General features: G+C 38.3%; 1 protein-coding gene across 19 annotated transcripts in view; it reads left to right on the plus strand.

Annotated features, from left to right (window-relative positions):
- MAP2 (microtubule associated protein 2) overlaps positions 1-18,616 on the plus strand; it is a 283,468-nt gene that overhangs the window by 233,484 nt on the left and 31,368 nt on the right. For 7 of the 19 annotated variants that reach the window (XM_059928581.1, XM_059928587.1, XM_059928588.1 and 4 more), the window contains 3 exons: positions 255-332; positions 10,169-10,414; positions 12,143-15,901. In XM_059928581.1, the coding sequence (XP_059784564.1) occupies positions 255-332; positions 10,169-10,414; positions 12,143-15,901 (4,083 nt within the window). Of the gene's footprint in view, positions 1-254; positions 333-10,168; positions 10,415-12,142; positions 15,902-16,096; positions 16,304-16,475; positions 16,611-18,616 lie in introns of all 19 variants that reach the window. The other 12 variants (XM_059928590.1, XM_059928594.1, XM_059928595.1 and 9 more) reach the window with 6 other exon arrangements.

An 18,616-nucleotide genomic window follows, 5' to 3' on the forward strand; every position in this document is an offset into this window, starting at 1 on the left:
TCTCTAATCCATTTTTATGGAGAGGACAGAATGATTTTTTTTTTTTTAATATTAAATGCTCTTCTTTTTTTTAGGTTTTCAAAAATATGTGAACCAGGTAATGGGGCTAAAAATAAGTCAAACGCAGCTTGCTATTGACTCTTTCCCTGAATTTAATAAAGAGTCCTTTTTACAGATAGCAGAACTGCCTACACATCTACTGGCGTAATAGGATTAATTGTTGTATCTCATTTTTTCGTTTGTTTGCTCTTCAGCAGCTGAAGAGACAGCTAATCTGCCTCCTTCTCCACCCCCATCACCAGCCTCAGAACAGACTGTCACAGTGGAGGAAGGTAAGGCTTGCTGGACTCTTTGAGGTTTGTCTTCTAATAAGGGTAAATAAACCTCAACCCATAAGCGCTGGACTTCTGTATGGGTTAGTATGTGACCCAGTTTGGGAGCTGTCTGTTTCAAATAGTCAAGAAGAAACAAAGACTTTAATTAAATGTATTATCATTTCTCTCTACAAAATCAAAAGTAGATGAATAGGGTAAAATAAGAAAGGAAAAATCTGCTCGCTAAAGGAAAAGATAACTTTGTGTTTAAATTGCTAACTAGAATAACTACAGAGAACCAGTTTACTTCATGTAGAATGTTTTGACAGAGAAGACACAATTTAATTTTATAAGTGACTGAACCAAAATACATTTATTGATGAAATCAACACATGTTTATGGAAGGGTTGGCAGGAACTGTCTCTGTTGTGCTCACTATTGTATTGCCAAGGGCTTCCCCAGGGCATGGGCTGTAGCAAACTCTCAATAAATATTAATGAATAAATGAAGAAGTCAGTGAATGAATCTGATATTGAGAGTAGTGAACTGGAAACTGAGATCATGGCTTCTTTCCTGCTGAGACCTTTTATTGTCCATGAATCTTTTAATGCATTTACTCAACATGGAATGCCATGTCAGCTTTTCAGTTCTCAGTGATGAAGCAGCCTTTGAAGAATATTCATTTAGAATCTGAGATGAAAGGCACTATTTAAAAGCAAACTATTATTGGTTCTCTGACTTAGATCAGGTAAGTTTCGTCTATTGTTTGAGAGTTACAGGAGAAGGCAGAAGAAAGCTTTTAAAATATATTGAAAGCTCACTTGTTTCAATATAATTTAGTTTTTGTATACTAAAATCAGAATGTTGATACTTCTCCATTTTATTCATTTATTTCTTCACTTATTTTTCCTTTTGTTGTCCCTTTTAGAGCTCATTTTGTTGTGCTAAAAATGGAATAATGTCACAAAAGACTCACTGTCTTTTCATAATCTGTAATTAGGTTTGTTTAAAATACTCTTTGAATTCCTAAATGGAGATTATTCTAAATTACTGAACTATAAGCTATCAATAAACATTATTTTTGTCACAGATTTATAAACTTAAACCTTTTTTTAGCAAGGTCTTTTTTTCTTAAATTGAGGCCTCTTTTTCTAATTTTGCTGCCTGATATAATGTTAAACTAAATTAGTCTAAGGAATAAAAGAAAATTTGAGGACTATAAGCAGTGCATATAATCAGTGTCATTATAGCCACTGATTATTAGTTAACTCCCTGGAAATGTGACTTGATCTTTTAATTCATAGATTTGAAAGATCCTTCTTGGCCTTATGTTCTTCTGTTTATTCGGCACATACCTATGAAGCCCAAGGTTCCTTGCACTCTTCAAATTCTAGGTATACAGTAGTGAACAAAACAGACGTGATCCCTGCTTATAAGAAGCATGCAGTCTGGTGGAGAACAGATATCCAATAAATAAGCTTAGCACTAGGAAGGAAAAGAACAGGGAGCTTTAAGATAGAAAAGTAATCTTAGTTTATTGGATGGGGAGAAGACAACTTGGGAGCTGATCTCAGAAGCCTGAGGAGGTGTTGGCCAAGCAAAGAAGGAGGAAAGGGGCATTTTGGGCAGAGGGTCCAGGATGTGCAAGGGCTCTCAGGTGGGCAAGCGCATGAAGTGCTCTAGGAACTGAAGGAGTCCCATGACTAATGTGTGAGAAAGGGTAGAGGATTGAAGGAGCTTGGGAGTAACTAGCAGCCGACTTGGTTCAGGGACCTGGATTTTACTCTGGATGCAGTAGAAAGCCTTCCGTGACAGCTGTGCTTCCCTCAGGTCACTGAAAATGTTTCTGAACCCGTACTTAAAACCTTCCAAGTGTCAGAGAATCCTCTTAGCCCAGAGAAGGGTACGATGTTGACTCCAAAGTCAGCTAGAGGTCACGTAATTTATTCTTCTTACTCTTTTATGGGAGTTGGAACCGAAAGGGCAGCAGGGTCCTCCCATCCATCTGAGATTCACCCAGTCTGTTTCTGGAGGGTGGTACAGTGGATATAATGAAAATATAAATAAAATATAGAATCACTTTCACATTTTGGTAACTTAGGTGTCACTTTCCCAAGTAACTGTTCCTTCACATTTCGGGATTGTTTTCTTCGAGCCGTTTCAGTATATTTAGGGAAAATGTCAACTTACTTCCTACTGAAAGTAATTGGAAGATATTTTATTTTTAACATTTTTCAAACCAAACCTGTATTTTTATTGAATTATTTTTTTTTCAAACTAAAGCATTAACCTATACGAAGGCCTAATGATTTGCTTTTAAAAGGATAACCATATTTTTGAGTTATATAGAAAAAAAGTATGTATTTTAAAAACTCTACCTCATTCATTTAAAAGATCAGATAGTCTCACCTTAAATATATGAAAGATATGTGATCTAGGCAATCAAACTAGTCCCTCTCTTTTATTTTAAACCGCCCTTAGAGTACGTATAACAACTTATTTGTTTTGTTTTATCAGAAAAAATTAGTGAAAAACCGCAAGACAGGATTCAGCTTTTCAGTTATTCAAACCAGTCGGTTTGTAAAGACCAAGCCAAAATTCCATTGATATACTGCTCATAGTACACTGGGTGGAAAGAAAGCACGTGGATTTTTTCATCTAGGAGATTTTTTACCCTCCTCAAAACACTCTCAAAGCAACTTTAATCTAAAGGCACAGTGAATGTCACAATTCAATCCTGTTGTACAAATGTAAAAGAGTTCTTAAATTGAGTAATTCAATGATTTTGAGGATATACTTACTTTTTATTAATTATCAAACATTTTAAAAGCTGTTCTTTCCCAAAGGGGAAGCATGAAAGCTCTCACTAAAAATAATTTAAGATGTTAATTACTGTCATTTATGAATATCCATTTATTATAACTGATTTAATATTCATAATTCCCAGAATTTCTGCTTATTCTGGGAAACAAAGGGATTTTAATGAAAAAATTAAATAAGTAGCAGGCTTAGAAAGGAAACCCAGGTACAGTGAACCAATACTGTACTATTTATGATATTTTCAAATTAATCTCCTTTTTCTTTTTGGCCTAACCATAATAGTTGTCATTTGGACCGAACTGTTAGAATTTGGAAGCCCGTGCACGAACAGTGGAAACATCTGAAAACAGAACCAGGAATCCTTCTGCCCTCTTAGGTTTGCTCCAAATCCTAGGGTGATGATTTCCTGTGTCAATGATTTGGCCACATTATAACTGCTGATCTGAAGCAGTTTCCCTCCATAACATTCTGGGGCAGCAGACACAGTGGGCCAACTGAGGAGTCCTCATCAAAAGCTTGTAGAATGGAAAGGGCTTAGCGATGGTAGGAAACAATATAAGTGGAGCCAGCTGCCCTAGGGCATGGGGCAGAGGCTGTGATGCCAGGACAGGCAAAATCACTGAGTCATTGATACCCCAAGAGACTCAGTCTCTCGTAAAAGTGACTACTCATTTGTACCAAAGGGGACTGACATACCAAGACTGAATTTTGTGTGGCAAACTTTACCCAATATACATTTTCAAATGCTTTAAAAAAAAAAAAAAAAGGTTTGTGTGAAAGCCAATTAGGGAAAATGTATTCTTCCACTGAAACCAGGTAAACTTCATTTTTAAAGATTATCATTACGCAAAGAAATTTATGTAAAACTCCAAGGTTCATAAGGCTACCCTGTCCTTTAAAATATCACATTATTAAATGAAACAGACTATTTTGTGGCAGAAGCAGAGACTCCATAAGCAAGTGTACTTATAGTAAAAGGAGACATTCAATCCTGGCCTTAAAGAACAAAACTGTTATGAATTCATTTTTCATAAATCTCTCAAGTCTAGCTTTGATGTGTCAAATGAAAGTAAAGAGCAAAGGTACATGACAACTTGTCTGATATACTGAAGACAGAGATGCTAACGTATATGGAATTGAGCATGATACTTGGTGCTTTCTTCAAATACCTTCCCACTTAATCCTCCAAGCAACCCACACAGATAATACTCACTTCCACTCTTGCCCAGGGTGTCATGGCTAGTAAGTGGCTTATCCAGAATTTAAATCCAAATCTAACTCCCTACAAACACAGCCTCACTGCATCCCTAAAGTTGTATGTTATCTAGGCTTTTACTGTGGGACAATGGAAGTGAAGTGATCTTCTAATGAGAGTTTATTGGTTACAAGCCACTGGACTGATTTCCTTTTTATACAAACCACTCCCATGTAAATAATTCATTCATTTATAATGTATTTATTTATAATTATTATGTATTTATAATTCACTCATTTACAATTTATTTATTATGTGTCCCACCTCTATTTGGGTATGAACTGAGACCACCTGCCATACACACTTCTGTAGCAAATGAGGATCTCTTGTCTTCTAGCATTATCATTGGAAGCCCATGCACTGGTACACTGTCTGAACTTAGCCAGCCATGATCCTCTAAGTGTCACTTGCCTGGCACATCTCTGGGACTTGTAATGTAGATGGACTGCAGGCTCATAGGTCCTAAACAGAGACTTGGAGTGCATACAGCTCACAGTACCCAGACAGGACTGGGCTTTGCCAGACATTCTTTTTGGCATTGCCTGGCTAAGGGCCAGACAAATACTGCAGAGAAGCTACTTTTCCACTGAAGCACTTAAAGTTTTTGTTGTTTTTGTTGTTCTCTGATTAGTCAAAGTTTTCAGAATAGCAAGTACTGTTTCTTTGAAATATTATAGATCAGAAGCAAGACTCTGGACTGTTTTCACATTTTGGCACTTGCAAAAAAGAGCAACAAGCAACAAGAAAGGAAACCAAAAGCTTCAGAACATCCACGGTGTATTGCCTTTAAACTATCAGCTCTCAGCTTTAAATTCTTTAGTTTTGAACTGTAGTCTGCTCTACTTCCCAGAACATGTTGAAAAGCAGAGAGGCAAATATGTCATTTTCACTAATTGATTGTCCATGCAATCTGTTGAAAGTATTAGAAGTTTTAGGAGGAACTTGTGTCCATAGGGAGTCTACAGCCTCAGGAGTCACTAGAGGAAATATGAATGGCTGGGACTTGTGACAAGCCCAGGACTCAGGATTCAGCCAGCATTGTAGGCCACATCTCAGCCAGTTGTCTGCTCAGCTGAGAAATCATGCTGAGTTGAACTAAGAATATCAAATGTAATTTTAGGTTTCTTCTATCCCATGTTATAATAAGCATCCTGGCTGAGAAAGTTCTGAGCACCCATCCAGAAACAACTTCCATGGAACAATCAGTGAATAATGTGCTCAAAAGATTAAAAGTATTCTCCTTTCAAAATGTTATTTTAGCATCCTTATGATTTCAGGTTCATTTCCAGTTGTCAGCAGTTTGCTGAAAATAAGTTATTGCCCTAAAAATACAGTGCATTTTCAAATTATTGCTGTAATTTTGTCAACTTAAATTTTGATAGAAATAAAAATTATATAGATAGTACAAATTTTGAAAATTACAAAATTTTAAAATTATTTCTCTATGTAAGTAAATAAATAGTGATTAGCAAATTTAGTAACCTGCCATGTAGGCCTGAGGTGTAGTGTCTGCACTATATCAGCAGCCAAATATTGTTCTTTGTCATCATCCTTAAGGCTCATTGAAATATGCAAGAGTCCAAATGCTAAGCAAACTGATTGATCTACACTCGTGTAACTAAGGAAGTATATTTAAATAATGCAGATTTCTAAGCCAAGACACAGGAAAGGAGAGAAATGAGAGCAGTTCCTTTAGCATTTCAATGAGCAATATGCAATGAGGTGTTTGAGATATAAAAAGTCAGAAGCCAGTAGTGCAAGTGAAACTGCAAAGAATAAAATACTGATGAATCTGAAGCCAACTCAATAGAAATTCTCAGCTAATTGTAATCTCTATTAAGCTTTCAGAAGAGAAGCAGAACACAGGAAAACAACTGTATATTGCTAGGTACTTTCTAAAACTTTCTAATATTTTCACAGTCATGCAAATGAGAACCAGGGTTCAAAAAGATGCCTAGGAGTTTGCATCCAAAGAAAAAGCTGTGCCAACTGTGCTCCCCTAAGCAAGACAGGAAAGAAAGATAATGCATTGTAGATTTTTCTTAACAGGATTGAAATTAAAAATTACTTTCTGGTTGAAGTCATTAACTAAAAATTAAATCAACCAAAATGCTAACCATGTGAGCATACTAGATAATTAAGGTTGTACTTCAACAGGACTGATTTCCCCCACAATTGTGCAGGCATCAGATCCTAACAGCTTTCCTCTTTTTTAACTTATAAATATATTGATAAAAGCATGAGAAAAATTTATGTACTTGAAAGAATTTCTTCTAACAGATGTATTTGTTTGAGAGTGCTTTGTTTATATTCCAGTGTCCTGTTGTTGTTTTAACTTGTTTGAGGGGAATGTAAAGATAATTTCTATTATGCAGTGGGGGTGTCAGAGCATTTGATTCATTTAGATCAATGGCAAGATTACTGAAGGGATAGTTGAAATGCAGCGGCTACTGAAGCATGAGACTTCACTGTCTCCCATCCTCCATCAGCTTGGTCTTGCTCATTCTCCAATCCTGCTCTGCTGCTTCCATGGCCCCATGTCCTCGTGCAGGTGTCTGTCTCGTCTGTCTGATCTTGTGTCTGTCTTGTCCAGTTCTCCCTGCAGTTTCTTCCTGTGTGTCTGTTTGTAGATGAAGGGGCTGAGGATCAAGTGGGTCCTCTACACAGGTTCCCCAGCCACGAACCTGCCACCAGTGGGGAGAGGCGTAGACTCGTAGCCCCCTCCATCTCGGTGTCTGTGCCTGATGATGACCCTTCCAATTCCGATGAGGAGTACTATGAGCATCCTTTGTTCAGTTCGCAGTGGAATACCTCTAGTGTGCTCCCCAGTGTCCCAGCGCAGAGTGCCGAGGCCCACTTAGACCAGGAGAAAGGTGAACCCAGCATGGTCCCCTTTTGCTCCTCCTCCCCTGCCTGCAGCTTTGACCACATGCATCATACTAAGTGTGCCTTCATGTGTGGAGTGGGAGGAACAGGAGCCTGTTTTTTCCATATGAAAGCGAAGTCCCTATATAGCTCATGTCCATCCAAATGCCTCAACAATTTATGTCTAAGAAGCCTTATTTGAGACATGTGTGTACTTCCTTTTTTTTTCACGGCTTCTGAGAAGGAAGCAAAAAAAGTTCAAATAAAAGTATGACTTCTTTCTGCCCCTTGCAAATAAATCAGTGGGGGAAGAATATATTCTCTTACCCAAACCAAAGAAGATGAACTTTAATATAAGTTTATCCTCTTGGATACGTAATATTACTAGGACCAGACTTAAATAGAGTTAGGCTTCTTTTTAGTGCTATGTTAATGTGATAGCTCTTTAAAAGAGAAAGGTCTGTTTAGGGTAGAATACATGTTATGGAATGAATTTATGTCTCCAAATCACTTAATCATCTACAGAAACTACAGAGGCTTCCCCAGGTGACCTAAATCTTGCTTCAAATAAGTAGAAGTGGGCTAAAATGAGGGAAATGCTCCAAAGCTTTTGTCATTCCAATCTCATGAAGGTGGAGACCCTATGTATCGTTGGCTCTGGTGAGGATAAAATAAGTGGGCAGTGGGCTGCAATTTGTCTCATTCTAACAAGGTAGTTTTATAAGGAAAAAAAATAGAGCTCAATTTTTTTTTTTTTTTTGCTTAGGTGAAGAAGTTATTTTCAAATGAGGAAAAATAACTTGCTTAAATGAAGAGTTTATTTTTATATGGCACAATATTTAATGTAAGGGCAGATAGTTCCAAGGCAAGAGCACCAGTGCCTCAGACACTCTGATGGAGAAATATAACCCATATTGAGTACAACTAAGTGAACTTAAAACAATTCAGAAAACTATGTGAATTTTTGAATAAAGAACAGGTGTGGAAATAAACATGATTTAGACAAAATGAGAAAATGGAAAGCTAAAAAATTACATGGATTTGGAAAACATGTAAATTAAATTGATAAGATTTCATCCAATAAGGTGCTATATTAAAGCAGCTATATTAAAAGTCTCTTAGCTTTAATCAAAATCTCTAATTCTATGGCATTATAAAAATTGCCTTAATGAGTTAGAATCGGAATGCTTAAAATGTTACTGACATAATTAAATTACAACAATGAAAGTTTCTGAGTGCTAAATGTGAGAAAATAGAAGTAGTCCTCTTTTTTTCCCCCCTCTAAGGATTTTAATATTTCTCAAAAAATTTCTTTCCTTTCCATCTGTAGTCTTTCTCACAGGTCCATTTAAACAATGTATAATTGTTTCATAGGAATTTCGTAAGAGTCATTCATTTGCAGAACTAGAAAACAGCTTATATATTTCCCTCTAATTTCTTTTTTTTGTATATATAAATTTATTTATTTATTATTTTTGTCTGCATTGGGTCTCCATTGCTGTGTGTAGGCTTTTTCTTGTTGTGGCGAGCGGGGGCTACTGTTCTATGCGGTGCACAGGCTTCTCATTGTGGTGGCTTCTCTTGTTGTGAAGCACGGGCTCTAGGCGTTCAGGCTTCAGTAGTTGTAGCCCACGGGCTCTAGAGAGCCCCTTGGCTTGGTAGTTGTGGCTCGCGGGTTCTAGAGAGCAGGCTCAGTAGTTGTGGTGCATGGGCTTAGTTGCTCCGCGGCATGTGGGATCTTCCCGGACCAGGGCTCGAACCCGTGTCCCCTGCATTGGCAGGCGGATTCTTAACCACTGTGCCACCAGGGAAGTCCCTCCCTCTAATTTCTTAAGCAATAAAATGGGATTTATTTTACTGACATTTGAAGTGTAAATGAGAAACAAATGAACACGATAATTCATGGCCTTCGTAAATTTGTTTTTTACGTTTTAATTGTTAACATCTTTCTCTGTGATATACATCTTTGGGGAGGATATTTTGGCAGTTTTATTGCCACTCAATTATCTTTCCTTGGTGGTTTTGCTTTGAATTGCAGAAATGATGCTTTATAATATGCACATTTTCTTTCTTCAGTGTCAAAGAGAACTATACAAGAACTATATTACTGATATTTCAATGGTTTGAACAATCTGATAACAGTCATGTCCCAGAGGCAGACTTTTCGAAATCGTAGTGAAATTAACTCTTACCTGGACCTTGTTTTTCAAAATATTTTACTTACTTCTTGAAAATTTTTACATTCTCCAATCATATAATGCAATGAAGGTAAAATAAATTAAGTTAAGTAGTCTTTGGCCTTAAAAATACTAAATAAATTATATTTTAAAGAGTTTTGATGGATTTCGTGATAAAGCTGATAATAAAGTAGTTGATTGGATATTATTTTGAGGCCAGGCTTTTTATTCCCAAAGATTTCTTTAGCGAAGTTTGCGTGTTTTAAATTAAGTAATCAGAAATTCGTATGTAGGGGCTTCCTGCATTGGAGAAAACAGCACATGTCTAACAAATTTAAAGGCTTATTTCAGCACATCAATGCTTCTATCTTTTCACAACCATCTGTTATCTGGCAGTACCATCTCTTATTTCCAGCCAGCTTTCCACATTGTGTGCAACTTACTGCCATTTCCACTGAGGGTAATAGAGCAATAAAACCCTTTCAGCTCTCAAGTTTTAAAATAAAGAGCCTTTTCATGAGACTGTAAAAGGCATCATGATTTGCAGATTATGCATAATAATTTTCCAAGCAATACATAATGTCCATTGCATTAGGATATTAATTTGCTCATCCAAATGGTAAAAGAGGTTCTTGTGAGGTCAATATAATCGAGCTGAAAGTGTTCCTTGAATAATATTTCTGTTGTTTCATGTATGTTTCTGTGGTCATGATGTCAACATCTTTTTCCTCCCTAAGAAGAAGAAACGCTAGCGAGTCCAATGGCTGAGGAAGAGAAACCTGCCACTCTTCCTGGGAAAGAGTGTGAGGCTGCCAAGGCCTCAGACCAGCCCAAGGGCCTCAGTGAGGTCCAAGTGGAGTCTAGTGCGGAGGCCCAAATAGCCCCTGAAGAGAGCGCCCCAGCAGGGACCCCACAGGAGAAAAGTATAAAAGAGGTCGCGGAGGTGTCTCCAGAAGTAAAAACCCCTTCCTGTGCCGGGGAAGGTGTGTCTTTCTTAGGATTTGCATGTGTTTTGTTGCAAAAGATAGATCTCTCCAGCAGCTTACCAACCTGATGCCTTTCCAATGCTATTCCATTGCTGGGTCTTCTCATGATCCCAAAACCACTGTTTGAGACTTAATGAGCAGAGAGTGTGGCTTGTGCAGGTGCTGTGTGGCAGCTTGATTTTCCACTGCTGCAGCTGATTCCTGGTTTTACTTTGCCATGATACAATACGCTTTGCAGCCAGGCTGATGACACTGTGTGAGCTTTTTCCCGCTCCCCGCCCCCCTTCATCTCAAATGTTTGCCAGTCACATTGCTAATACATGTATATTTTTATTTTTATTTTGGGGGACAGCAATTCATGTGCTTTTCTTTCAAACTGTAGAGATGGATTTTGGCACATACAGGCTTAAACGGTAGAATCGTTTTTGTTTGCAACCGCAGTGTGCTATATTTTTTTACGCTTCAGTGAATACTGGTTTGGTTTCCTTAAAAGCGCCTGCTGATGCTTCTCATATCATTTCCTTTCCATGGCAGCCAACCCCTTTGATAATCACCATATCTCTTGAGTTTTCATTCATCTAACCTTTATTAGAAAGTTCGTAAAGTATTTCTTTTCTATTGTGACAACAAGACACACAAGTATATAAGGTAATAATGATCCTTACACTTGCTCTTCAGGACATGACTGAGTTTTATTTTCCAGATAATTACATTTAGCCCTACTGACCACAGTGAAATAACTTTGACCTTAAAATGCAATTGAGACTCTGAAGCCTTTTGGATTGGTGAACAAGTAAAAATTAAAAAGAGTCATTTAATCTCTGTGAAGCATCTCTAAAGCCAATACTGGTCAGTGCTTCACCAGTTGGTCACATTCCAGGGAATGAGGTCATGACCAAGGAGAGAAAGAATTTTAATAGTTGACTCTTTAAAAGTTTGTTAGTCACATGACTTCCCAGTATTATCAGTATAATTCAGATTTTCTTACATCTACCATACAGAGTAAGTAATGATTAGGACTTAAGAATTTTGATATGTGGTAGAAATTGACTTGTCAATATTTAGGTCATATCATATAAAGTCAGTAGTAATCATTTATTTGTATTACCGAAATTTAATCTCAGATGGCTTCTAAAAATTTATTCTAGTAACCTTTCAGTGCCCCCAAAATTGATCCTAGAACTTGTCAATCCAGTTAACTGAATTTATTTAACACATATAACTATAATTTAATTGGCCTTCTGCCCATGGCCTGCCAATTCACTTACAAATTAGAAAACAAAAGAAAAAGGTCAGTAGAAATCAATTCTTTTCCATATTTAGATTACTATATAGATTCTTTTGTACCTTAATGTTAGTTACTTATTCAATATTCTTTAATTTGTAACTTTATCTGTAGAAGGCGCATGAAATTTTTTTTCTGCTACAGTACACATCACATACTGTTTAGAGAGACCAAACAAAGGAAAAAAGAGTATTCAAAATATACTCTTTTTACAATTTCTGTACACAGTAATTCACAATGGGGGTTCATTTTAGCAATCGTACAAATATATCTCAGTCCTGACATTTTCATATTGGTTTTTAAATGAGTAGCATGCTTGCATGTTTCATAGTTTTTCTTTATACCCTACCATTCATTTGCCATTTCAAAATATAATTTTAAGCTTACTGCCTGAAAGCACTTGCCTATTATTTGTTTAAAAATCAACCCAATTACTTCAGGTTTGCTTACAGCCTCGAAGATGGAGTTTCATGATCAACAGGAATTGACTCCCTCTCCAGCCGAGCCATTAGACAAGAAGGAAAAGGAGTCAGAGAAAGAAAGTAAGCCTGGTGAAGACCTTAAACATGCTGCCTTAGTTTCTCAGCCTGAGACAACTAAAACTTCCCCAGATAAAAAGAACATGCAAGACACAGAAGAAGAAAAAGTACCTCCCACTCTGTTTGGGCATACTCTGGGTGCCAGCCTAGAAGACACAAAACAGAAGACAGAACCGAGCCTAGTGGTACCTGATATTGGCCTTCCCGCAGAGCCCTCAGCTGCCAAAGAGCAAAAGGACTGGTTCATCCAAATGCCAATGGAAGCAAAAAAGGATGAGTGGGGTTTAGTTGCTCCAGTATCTCCTGGCCCCCTAACACCCATGAAGGAAAAAGACGTACTTGAGGACATCCCAAAATGGGAAGGGAAACAATTTGATTCTCCCATGCCAAGTCCCTTTCAGGGTGGAAGCTTCACTCTTCCTTTAGATGTCACAAAGAATGACATTGTTGCAGCAACATCACCCTTTGCCCCCGCCCTATTACAGCCAGATGACAAAAAATCTTTGGAAGAAACTGGTAGCCCAGCGACTGCCAAAGATAGTTCTAAAGTTGAAGAGCCCCATAAGGATCAACCTGACAAAATGGCAGAAGCACCAGCCTCAGAGGCAGTTACATCACCCAAAGATGCTCACATTTCGATTGTGGAAGATTATGGTCTGGAGAAAGGTTTAGGAGAAGAGAAAGGGGCCATAAAGCAAGAGAGTGTGCAGATAAAAGAGACTCCCACCTTCAGTGAACAGGAATCTGTGCTTACTGAAAAGGAACCTCACCTAAAGCTTGAAGAACAAACAACCATTTCTGACGAAGAAGCTGTGTCAAAAGAGAGCGAAGCCCCAAAATTGACAGATGAAGAAACAGGTGTAATTCAGCCCTCCACAGAGCACACTTACTCCAAAGAAGAACCGAAAGGCCAGGAGCTTCCCACAGATATATTAAAACAGGACTCATTCCCTGTAAGTTTGGAGCAAGCAGTTACTGATTCAGCCGTGACCTCTAAGACACCAGAAAAAGTCATGACTGAACCAGCTGCACTAAGTGAAAAGAGTGCCACCCAGGAGCTTTTTGAAGAAAAAGTTGCTGACAAAGATAATAAGGTTGAAGGAGTTGGAGCTGTCACGTCAGCTGAGCTTGACATGCCATTTTATGAAGATAAGTCAGGAATGTCCAAGTACTTTGAAACATCTGCCTTGAAAGCAGAAGTGACAAAAAGTATCCAGCCAGGCAGTGATTACTATGAACTGAGTGACACAAGAGAAAGTGCCCAAGAGTCTTTTGATACCGTATCTTCCATGTATAAAAACGGCGACAAGGCACTTCCGGCAGAGAAAGACTCCCAGCCCAGTGCTCCAGCACAAGAAGCAGGGTATAGCACTCTCACACAGAGTTATCCATCTGACTTACCTGAAGAGCCCAGCTCTCCTCAAGAAAGAATGTTCACTATTGATCCAAAAGTGTATGGGGAGAAAAGGGATCTCCACAGTAAGAATAAGGATGACTTGACACTAAGCAGGAGTTTAGGACTTGGTGGTAGGTCTGCAATAGAGCAAAGAAGCATGTCAATCAATTTGCCCATGTCTTGCCTGGATTCCATAGCCCTTGGATTTAACTTTGGTCGGGGGCATGATCTTTCTCCCCTTGCTTCTGATATTCTAACCAACACTAGTGGAAGTATGGACGAAGGAGATGATTACCTTCCAGCCACAACACCTGCAGCGGACAAAGCCCCTTGCTTCCCAACAGAAAGCAAAGAAGAAAAAGAACAGATAAAGGGGGAAAAAGCTACTGGAGAGGAAAACACCCAAGTCGAGACATCGTGTGAATCACCTTTCCTAGCCAAAGATTATTACAAAAATGGTACTGTCATGGCACCTGACCTGCCTGAGATGCTAGACCTGGCAGGCACAAGGTCCAGATTAGCTTCCGTGAGTGCAGATGCTGAGGTTGCCAGGAGAAAATCAGTCCCATCAGAGACTGTGGTGGAGGAGAGTAGTACTGGCTTCCCCCCTGTCACTGATGAAAACCACGTCATTGTTAAAACTGACAGTCAGCTCGAAGACCTGGGTTACTGTGTGTTCAATAAATACACAGTCCCACTCCCATCACCTGTTCAAGACAGTGAGAATTTATCTGGGGAGAGTGGTTCCTTTTATGAAGGCACTGATGATAAAGCACGAAGAGATTTGGTCACGGATCTTTCACTGATTGAAGTCAAACTGGCAGCTGCTGGAAGAGTCAAAGATGAACTCAGTGCTGAGAAAGAAGCATCCCCGCCTATCTCTGGTGACAAATCAGGACTGAGTAGGGAGTTTGATCAGGAGAAGAAAGCGAATGATAAGCTGGATACTTTACTAGAAAAAAGTGAAGAACATGCCGATTCAAAAGAACATGCCAAGGAAACAGAAGAGGCTGGTGATAAAGTTGAAACTTTTGGATTAGGAGTAACCCATGAGCAAGCTTCAGCCAAAGAACTGACAGTCTCAAAAGATGCATCACCTCTTATGGCTGAGAAAGCAGAGAAAGGTCTTAGTTCCGTGCCAGAGGTAGCTGAAGTAGAACCATCCCAAAAAGCTGAACCAGAACTGGATTTTGCCGCAAAGAAAGCTGACCAGGGTCAGATAGATGTTAAAATCAGTGACTTTGGACAGATGGCCTCAGGGCTACACATAGATGCTGGAAAGGCAACAGAGCTTAAACTCAAGGCTACCCAAGACCTCGCCCCCTCATCCACAGCACCTCAGGAGGCAGATGCATTTATAGGTGTTGAGTCTGGCCACGTGAAAGAAGGCACAAAAGCTAGTGAAACAGAAGTCAAGGAGAAGGTGGCCAAGCCTGACCTGGTGCACCAGGAGGCTGTAGACAAAGAGGAGTCCTATGAGTCCAGCGGTGAGCATGAAAGCCTCACCATGGAGTCCTTGAAAGCTGATGAGGGCAAGAAGGAAATTTCCCCAGAATCTTCTCTAATTCAAGACGAGATTGCCATCAAATTGTCTGTGGAAATACCCTGTGCACCTGCTGTTTCAGAGACTGATTTAGCCGCAGATGAGAGAGCTGACGTCCAGATGGAATTTATTCAGCTGCCAAAAGAAGAAAATAAGGAGACCCCAGATATATCTATCACGCCCTCTGATGTTACAGAACCATTGCCTGAAGCCACTGGAGCTGAACCAGCAGAGGCTGAGAATGAGGAAGAAGAGATAGAAGCCCAGGGAGAATATGATAAACTGCTCTTCCGCTCAGACACCCTTCAGATTACTGACCTGGGTGTCCCAGGTGTCAGGGAGGAATTTGTGGAGACCTGCCCTGGCGAACACAAGGGAGTGATTGAGTCCGTTGTAACCATCGAGGACGATTTTATCACTGTCGTGCAAACCACAACTGATGAAGGGGAGTCGGGTTCCCACAGTGTGCGCTTTGCAGCCTTAGAGCAGCCTGAGGTAGAAAGGAGACCATCCCCCCGTGCTGAAGAAGAGCTTGAAGTAGAAGAGGCAGCTGAAGCCCAGGCTGAACCCAAGGATGGCTCCCCAGAAGCTCCGGCTTCCCCTGAGCGAGAAGAGGTTGGACTCTCAGAATATAAGACAGAAACCTATGACGATTACAAAGACGAGACCACCATTGATGACTCCATCATGGATGCTGACAGCCTCTGGGTGGACACTCAAGGTGTGCATTATTTTTTTAAATTTTCTACTCCCAAATAAAATCCAGTAACCTAGTGGAATTTTTTTTTCATTTTAAACATTTTAAAATGACCCTTTATCTCTTGATTTTGCATTTTTTTAAATAGATGAAGGATTTTGTACATTTGTTACTAATGTTTTCGTTGTTGTTGTTGTCATGGTTTGCTTTGATCCGCAGATGATGATAGGAGCATCATGACAGAACAGTTAGAAACTATTCCTAAAGAGGAGAAAGCTGAAAAGGAAGCTCGGAGACCATCTCTTGAGAAACATAGAAAAGAAAAGCCTTTTAAAACCGGGAGAGGCAGAATTTCCACTCCTGAAAGAAAAATAGCTAAAAAGGAACCTAGCACAGTCTCCAGAGATGAAGTGAGAAGGAAAAAAGGTTCATTTAACAATCACTTCTTTAAAAATGTTTTTGAAGTAATTCATTATTACTCTTTTGTAGAAGAAACTGCCTAACCGTGGTAACTAATTATTGATGAAATTTCATTCGGTTTTGCTCCAAGTGTTTATTTTTTCCTGATGGTATGCTTTTTGTGTTTTCTTATTCATAGCAGTTTATAAGAAGGCTGAACTTGCTAAAAAAACAGAAGTTCAGGCCCACTCTCCCTCCAGGAAATTCATTTTAAAACCTGCTATCAAATATACTAGACCAACTCATCTCTCCTGTGTTAAGCGGAAAACGACAGGTGACTGTTCAATTCTGCAATGTGGCTGGCAAACATAGACATGTATTTTTTTTTATGTCATTACCGTAGCAGCTTCGTTTTGTTTTTCTTCCAAGAATCTCAGCAGTCATGAACAATTTCGCTATTAAGTGTCTTGTATCATTATTTTTTTTTTTTTTCCCTCCCTGCAGAAGAGGTCATGACCATCTGTTTCTTTGTCATGCTCAGACTTAACAGTGATTGTATCTTGGCATTGTGCTCTAGTGTCACGTTCTGGGGATTCCTATTTTCATTCTGTGTGTTTGGTTAGACGATGGCGATGAATATAACCGTGGTATGCATTCTCATTATTTTGCTTATTTATCTCCCTCATGCTTAAAAACCCATGTGTATTTGTCCTATTTTCTATATTGTTATTGCCAAATCTGTTACTGATGTTGATGAATTTACTGAGAACCACCAAGAATGCATAGTGATTTTGAGATGGAAAATGAAAAGCAAATCTGGGGTAAAACTGTGGTTGAAAAATTACTTTGCTTTTGGATGAAAGAAAAAAAAGGAAAAGGAAATTGTCTGGTAATCCCATCAGATTTTATTTTTCATATCCAAAATTAGCCAGGCTTTCTGATGATACTACATCTCTTAGCTGACATTTTGTCCTTGGGATTTTCTTAAATGTGTTGGATCCAAACTGCTAAATTCCCCTACATAATGTAGCATTCAAAAATTTAATAAATTTAAAATTTAATAAACCCCTTCCCTCCCAATATCTTAGAATTTAGATTTATTTCTATTTTCCTGCCTTCTTATTGTTCTGTCTTCTTCAGATATACTTGTTTTTTACTGTTTAAAAAAGTAGTAGAATGAAGGAGTGAAACATGTTACAAATCATCATAAAAGACCATACATAATATCTATAATGTAAACTCTATTCCTAAATTTCAGTGCAAAGTATTTATTTTAAATGTATAATTATATTAGGATACTCTTCATTTAGAATATATTTTATTTTAGCATTGATTAAATGGCACAATTGCAGTCTACAAAAGAAGGCATCAGAGTTCTTAAGTCAGAAAGGAATATTTCCCAATCCATTATACATTAGAAGTGCCTTTATATGAATCTTTGGATGGCTTTAAAGGGTTAGGAACAGCATTAACCCTTGTAAGAAAAAAAATCAAGGTTGATGGTTTCATGATAGCCACTAAAAATTTCAAGTATTTTTAATTTGTGTTCTTCATATAGGAAATATCTCATGAGCATCCTTCAAGATCTAGTATGTAAGGCAGGATTTGAAAGTAGAAGACATAATTATACACACACCTTGACGATGAAAGTTTAGAATGAAGGGTTCCTCTAAGTTAAGAGTTAGGAATTAACATGACATCTCTAAATCTTATAGTGCATCTTACTTAGTACATTTTCATTAAACTTGGAATTTTTCTTCTAGTTAGAAAAATGCTTGCACAGGCAGAATCTCTTGGTTGGGGCATAAAAGTCCTATATGCCACCTAAAAAGATGAAAAATATATTAGGACTGTACAGTTTCAGAGGAAATGTCAAATGGTTTGGTGAAGTACCTGCATGTCAGTAGTATTCAGTATGCCACACTGAGAATAACTTGCCTTTTTATTTCATTCATTAAAGGAAATTTAAGATCTTTGGACTAATTAGGATCTTCCTTTTTTATTCAAATATTAAGATACTCAAACAGAAAGCATATACCAAACATGAGTTTCATTGACTTAAAGCAAAGTATATATGTCGCAGAAAAATGAGCTCTATTGTAGAAATAGTAAAGAGGCATAATTTGCACTGCTTCTTTTAAAAAAAAAATTAGTTTCAGAGTCTGCGAATAATCTTACTAGCCAGTCCTAAATAGCATAGAACATATTGTAGACCATTACTATTTTTGTGTTAGAAGTGCACATGGCATAAGAAACCTTTTTGAAATTCATTTGGAGCGCTTATAAGGATAACTATTTTTTTTCCAGAGGATTTCTCTCTTGGAAAGAAAATTAAGGTGG

This window comes from Balaenoptera ricei, chromosome 7, assembly GCF_028023285.1.
Source record: "Balaenoptera ricei isolate mBalRic1 chromosome 7, mBalRic1.hap2, whole genome shotgun sequence".
In the NCBI taxonomy this organism is placed as follows: Eukaryota; Metazoa; Chordata; class Mammalia; order Artiodactyla; family Balaenopteridae; genus Balaenoptera; species Balaenoptera ricei.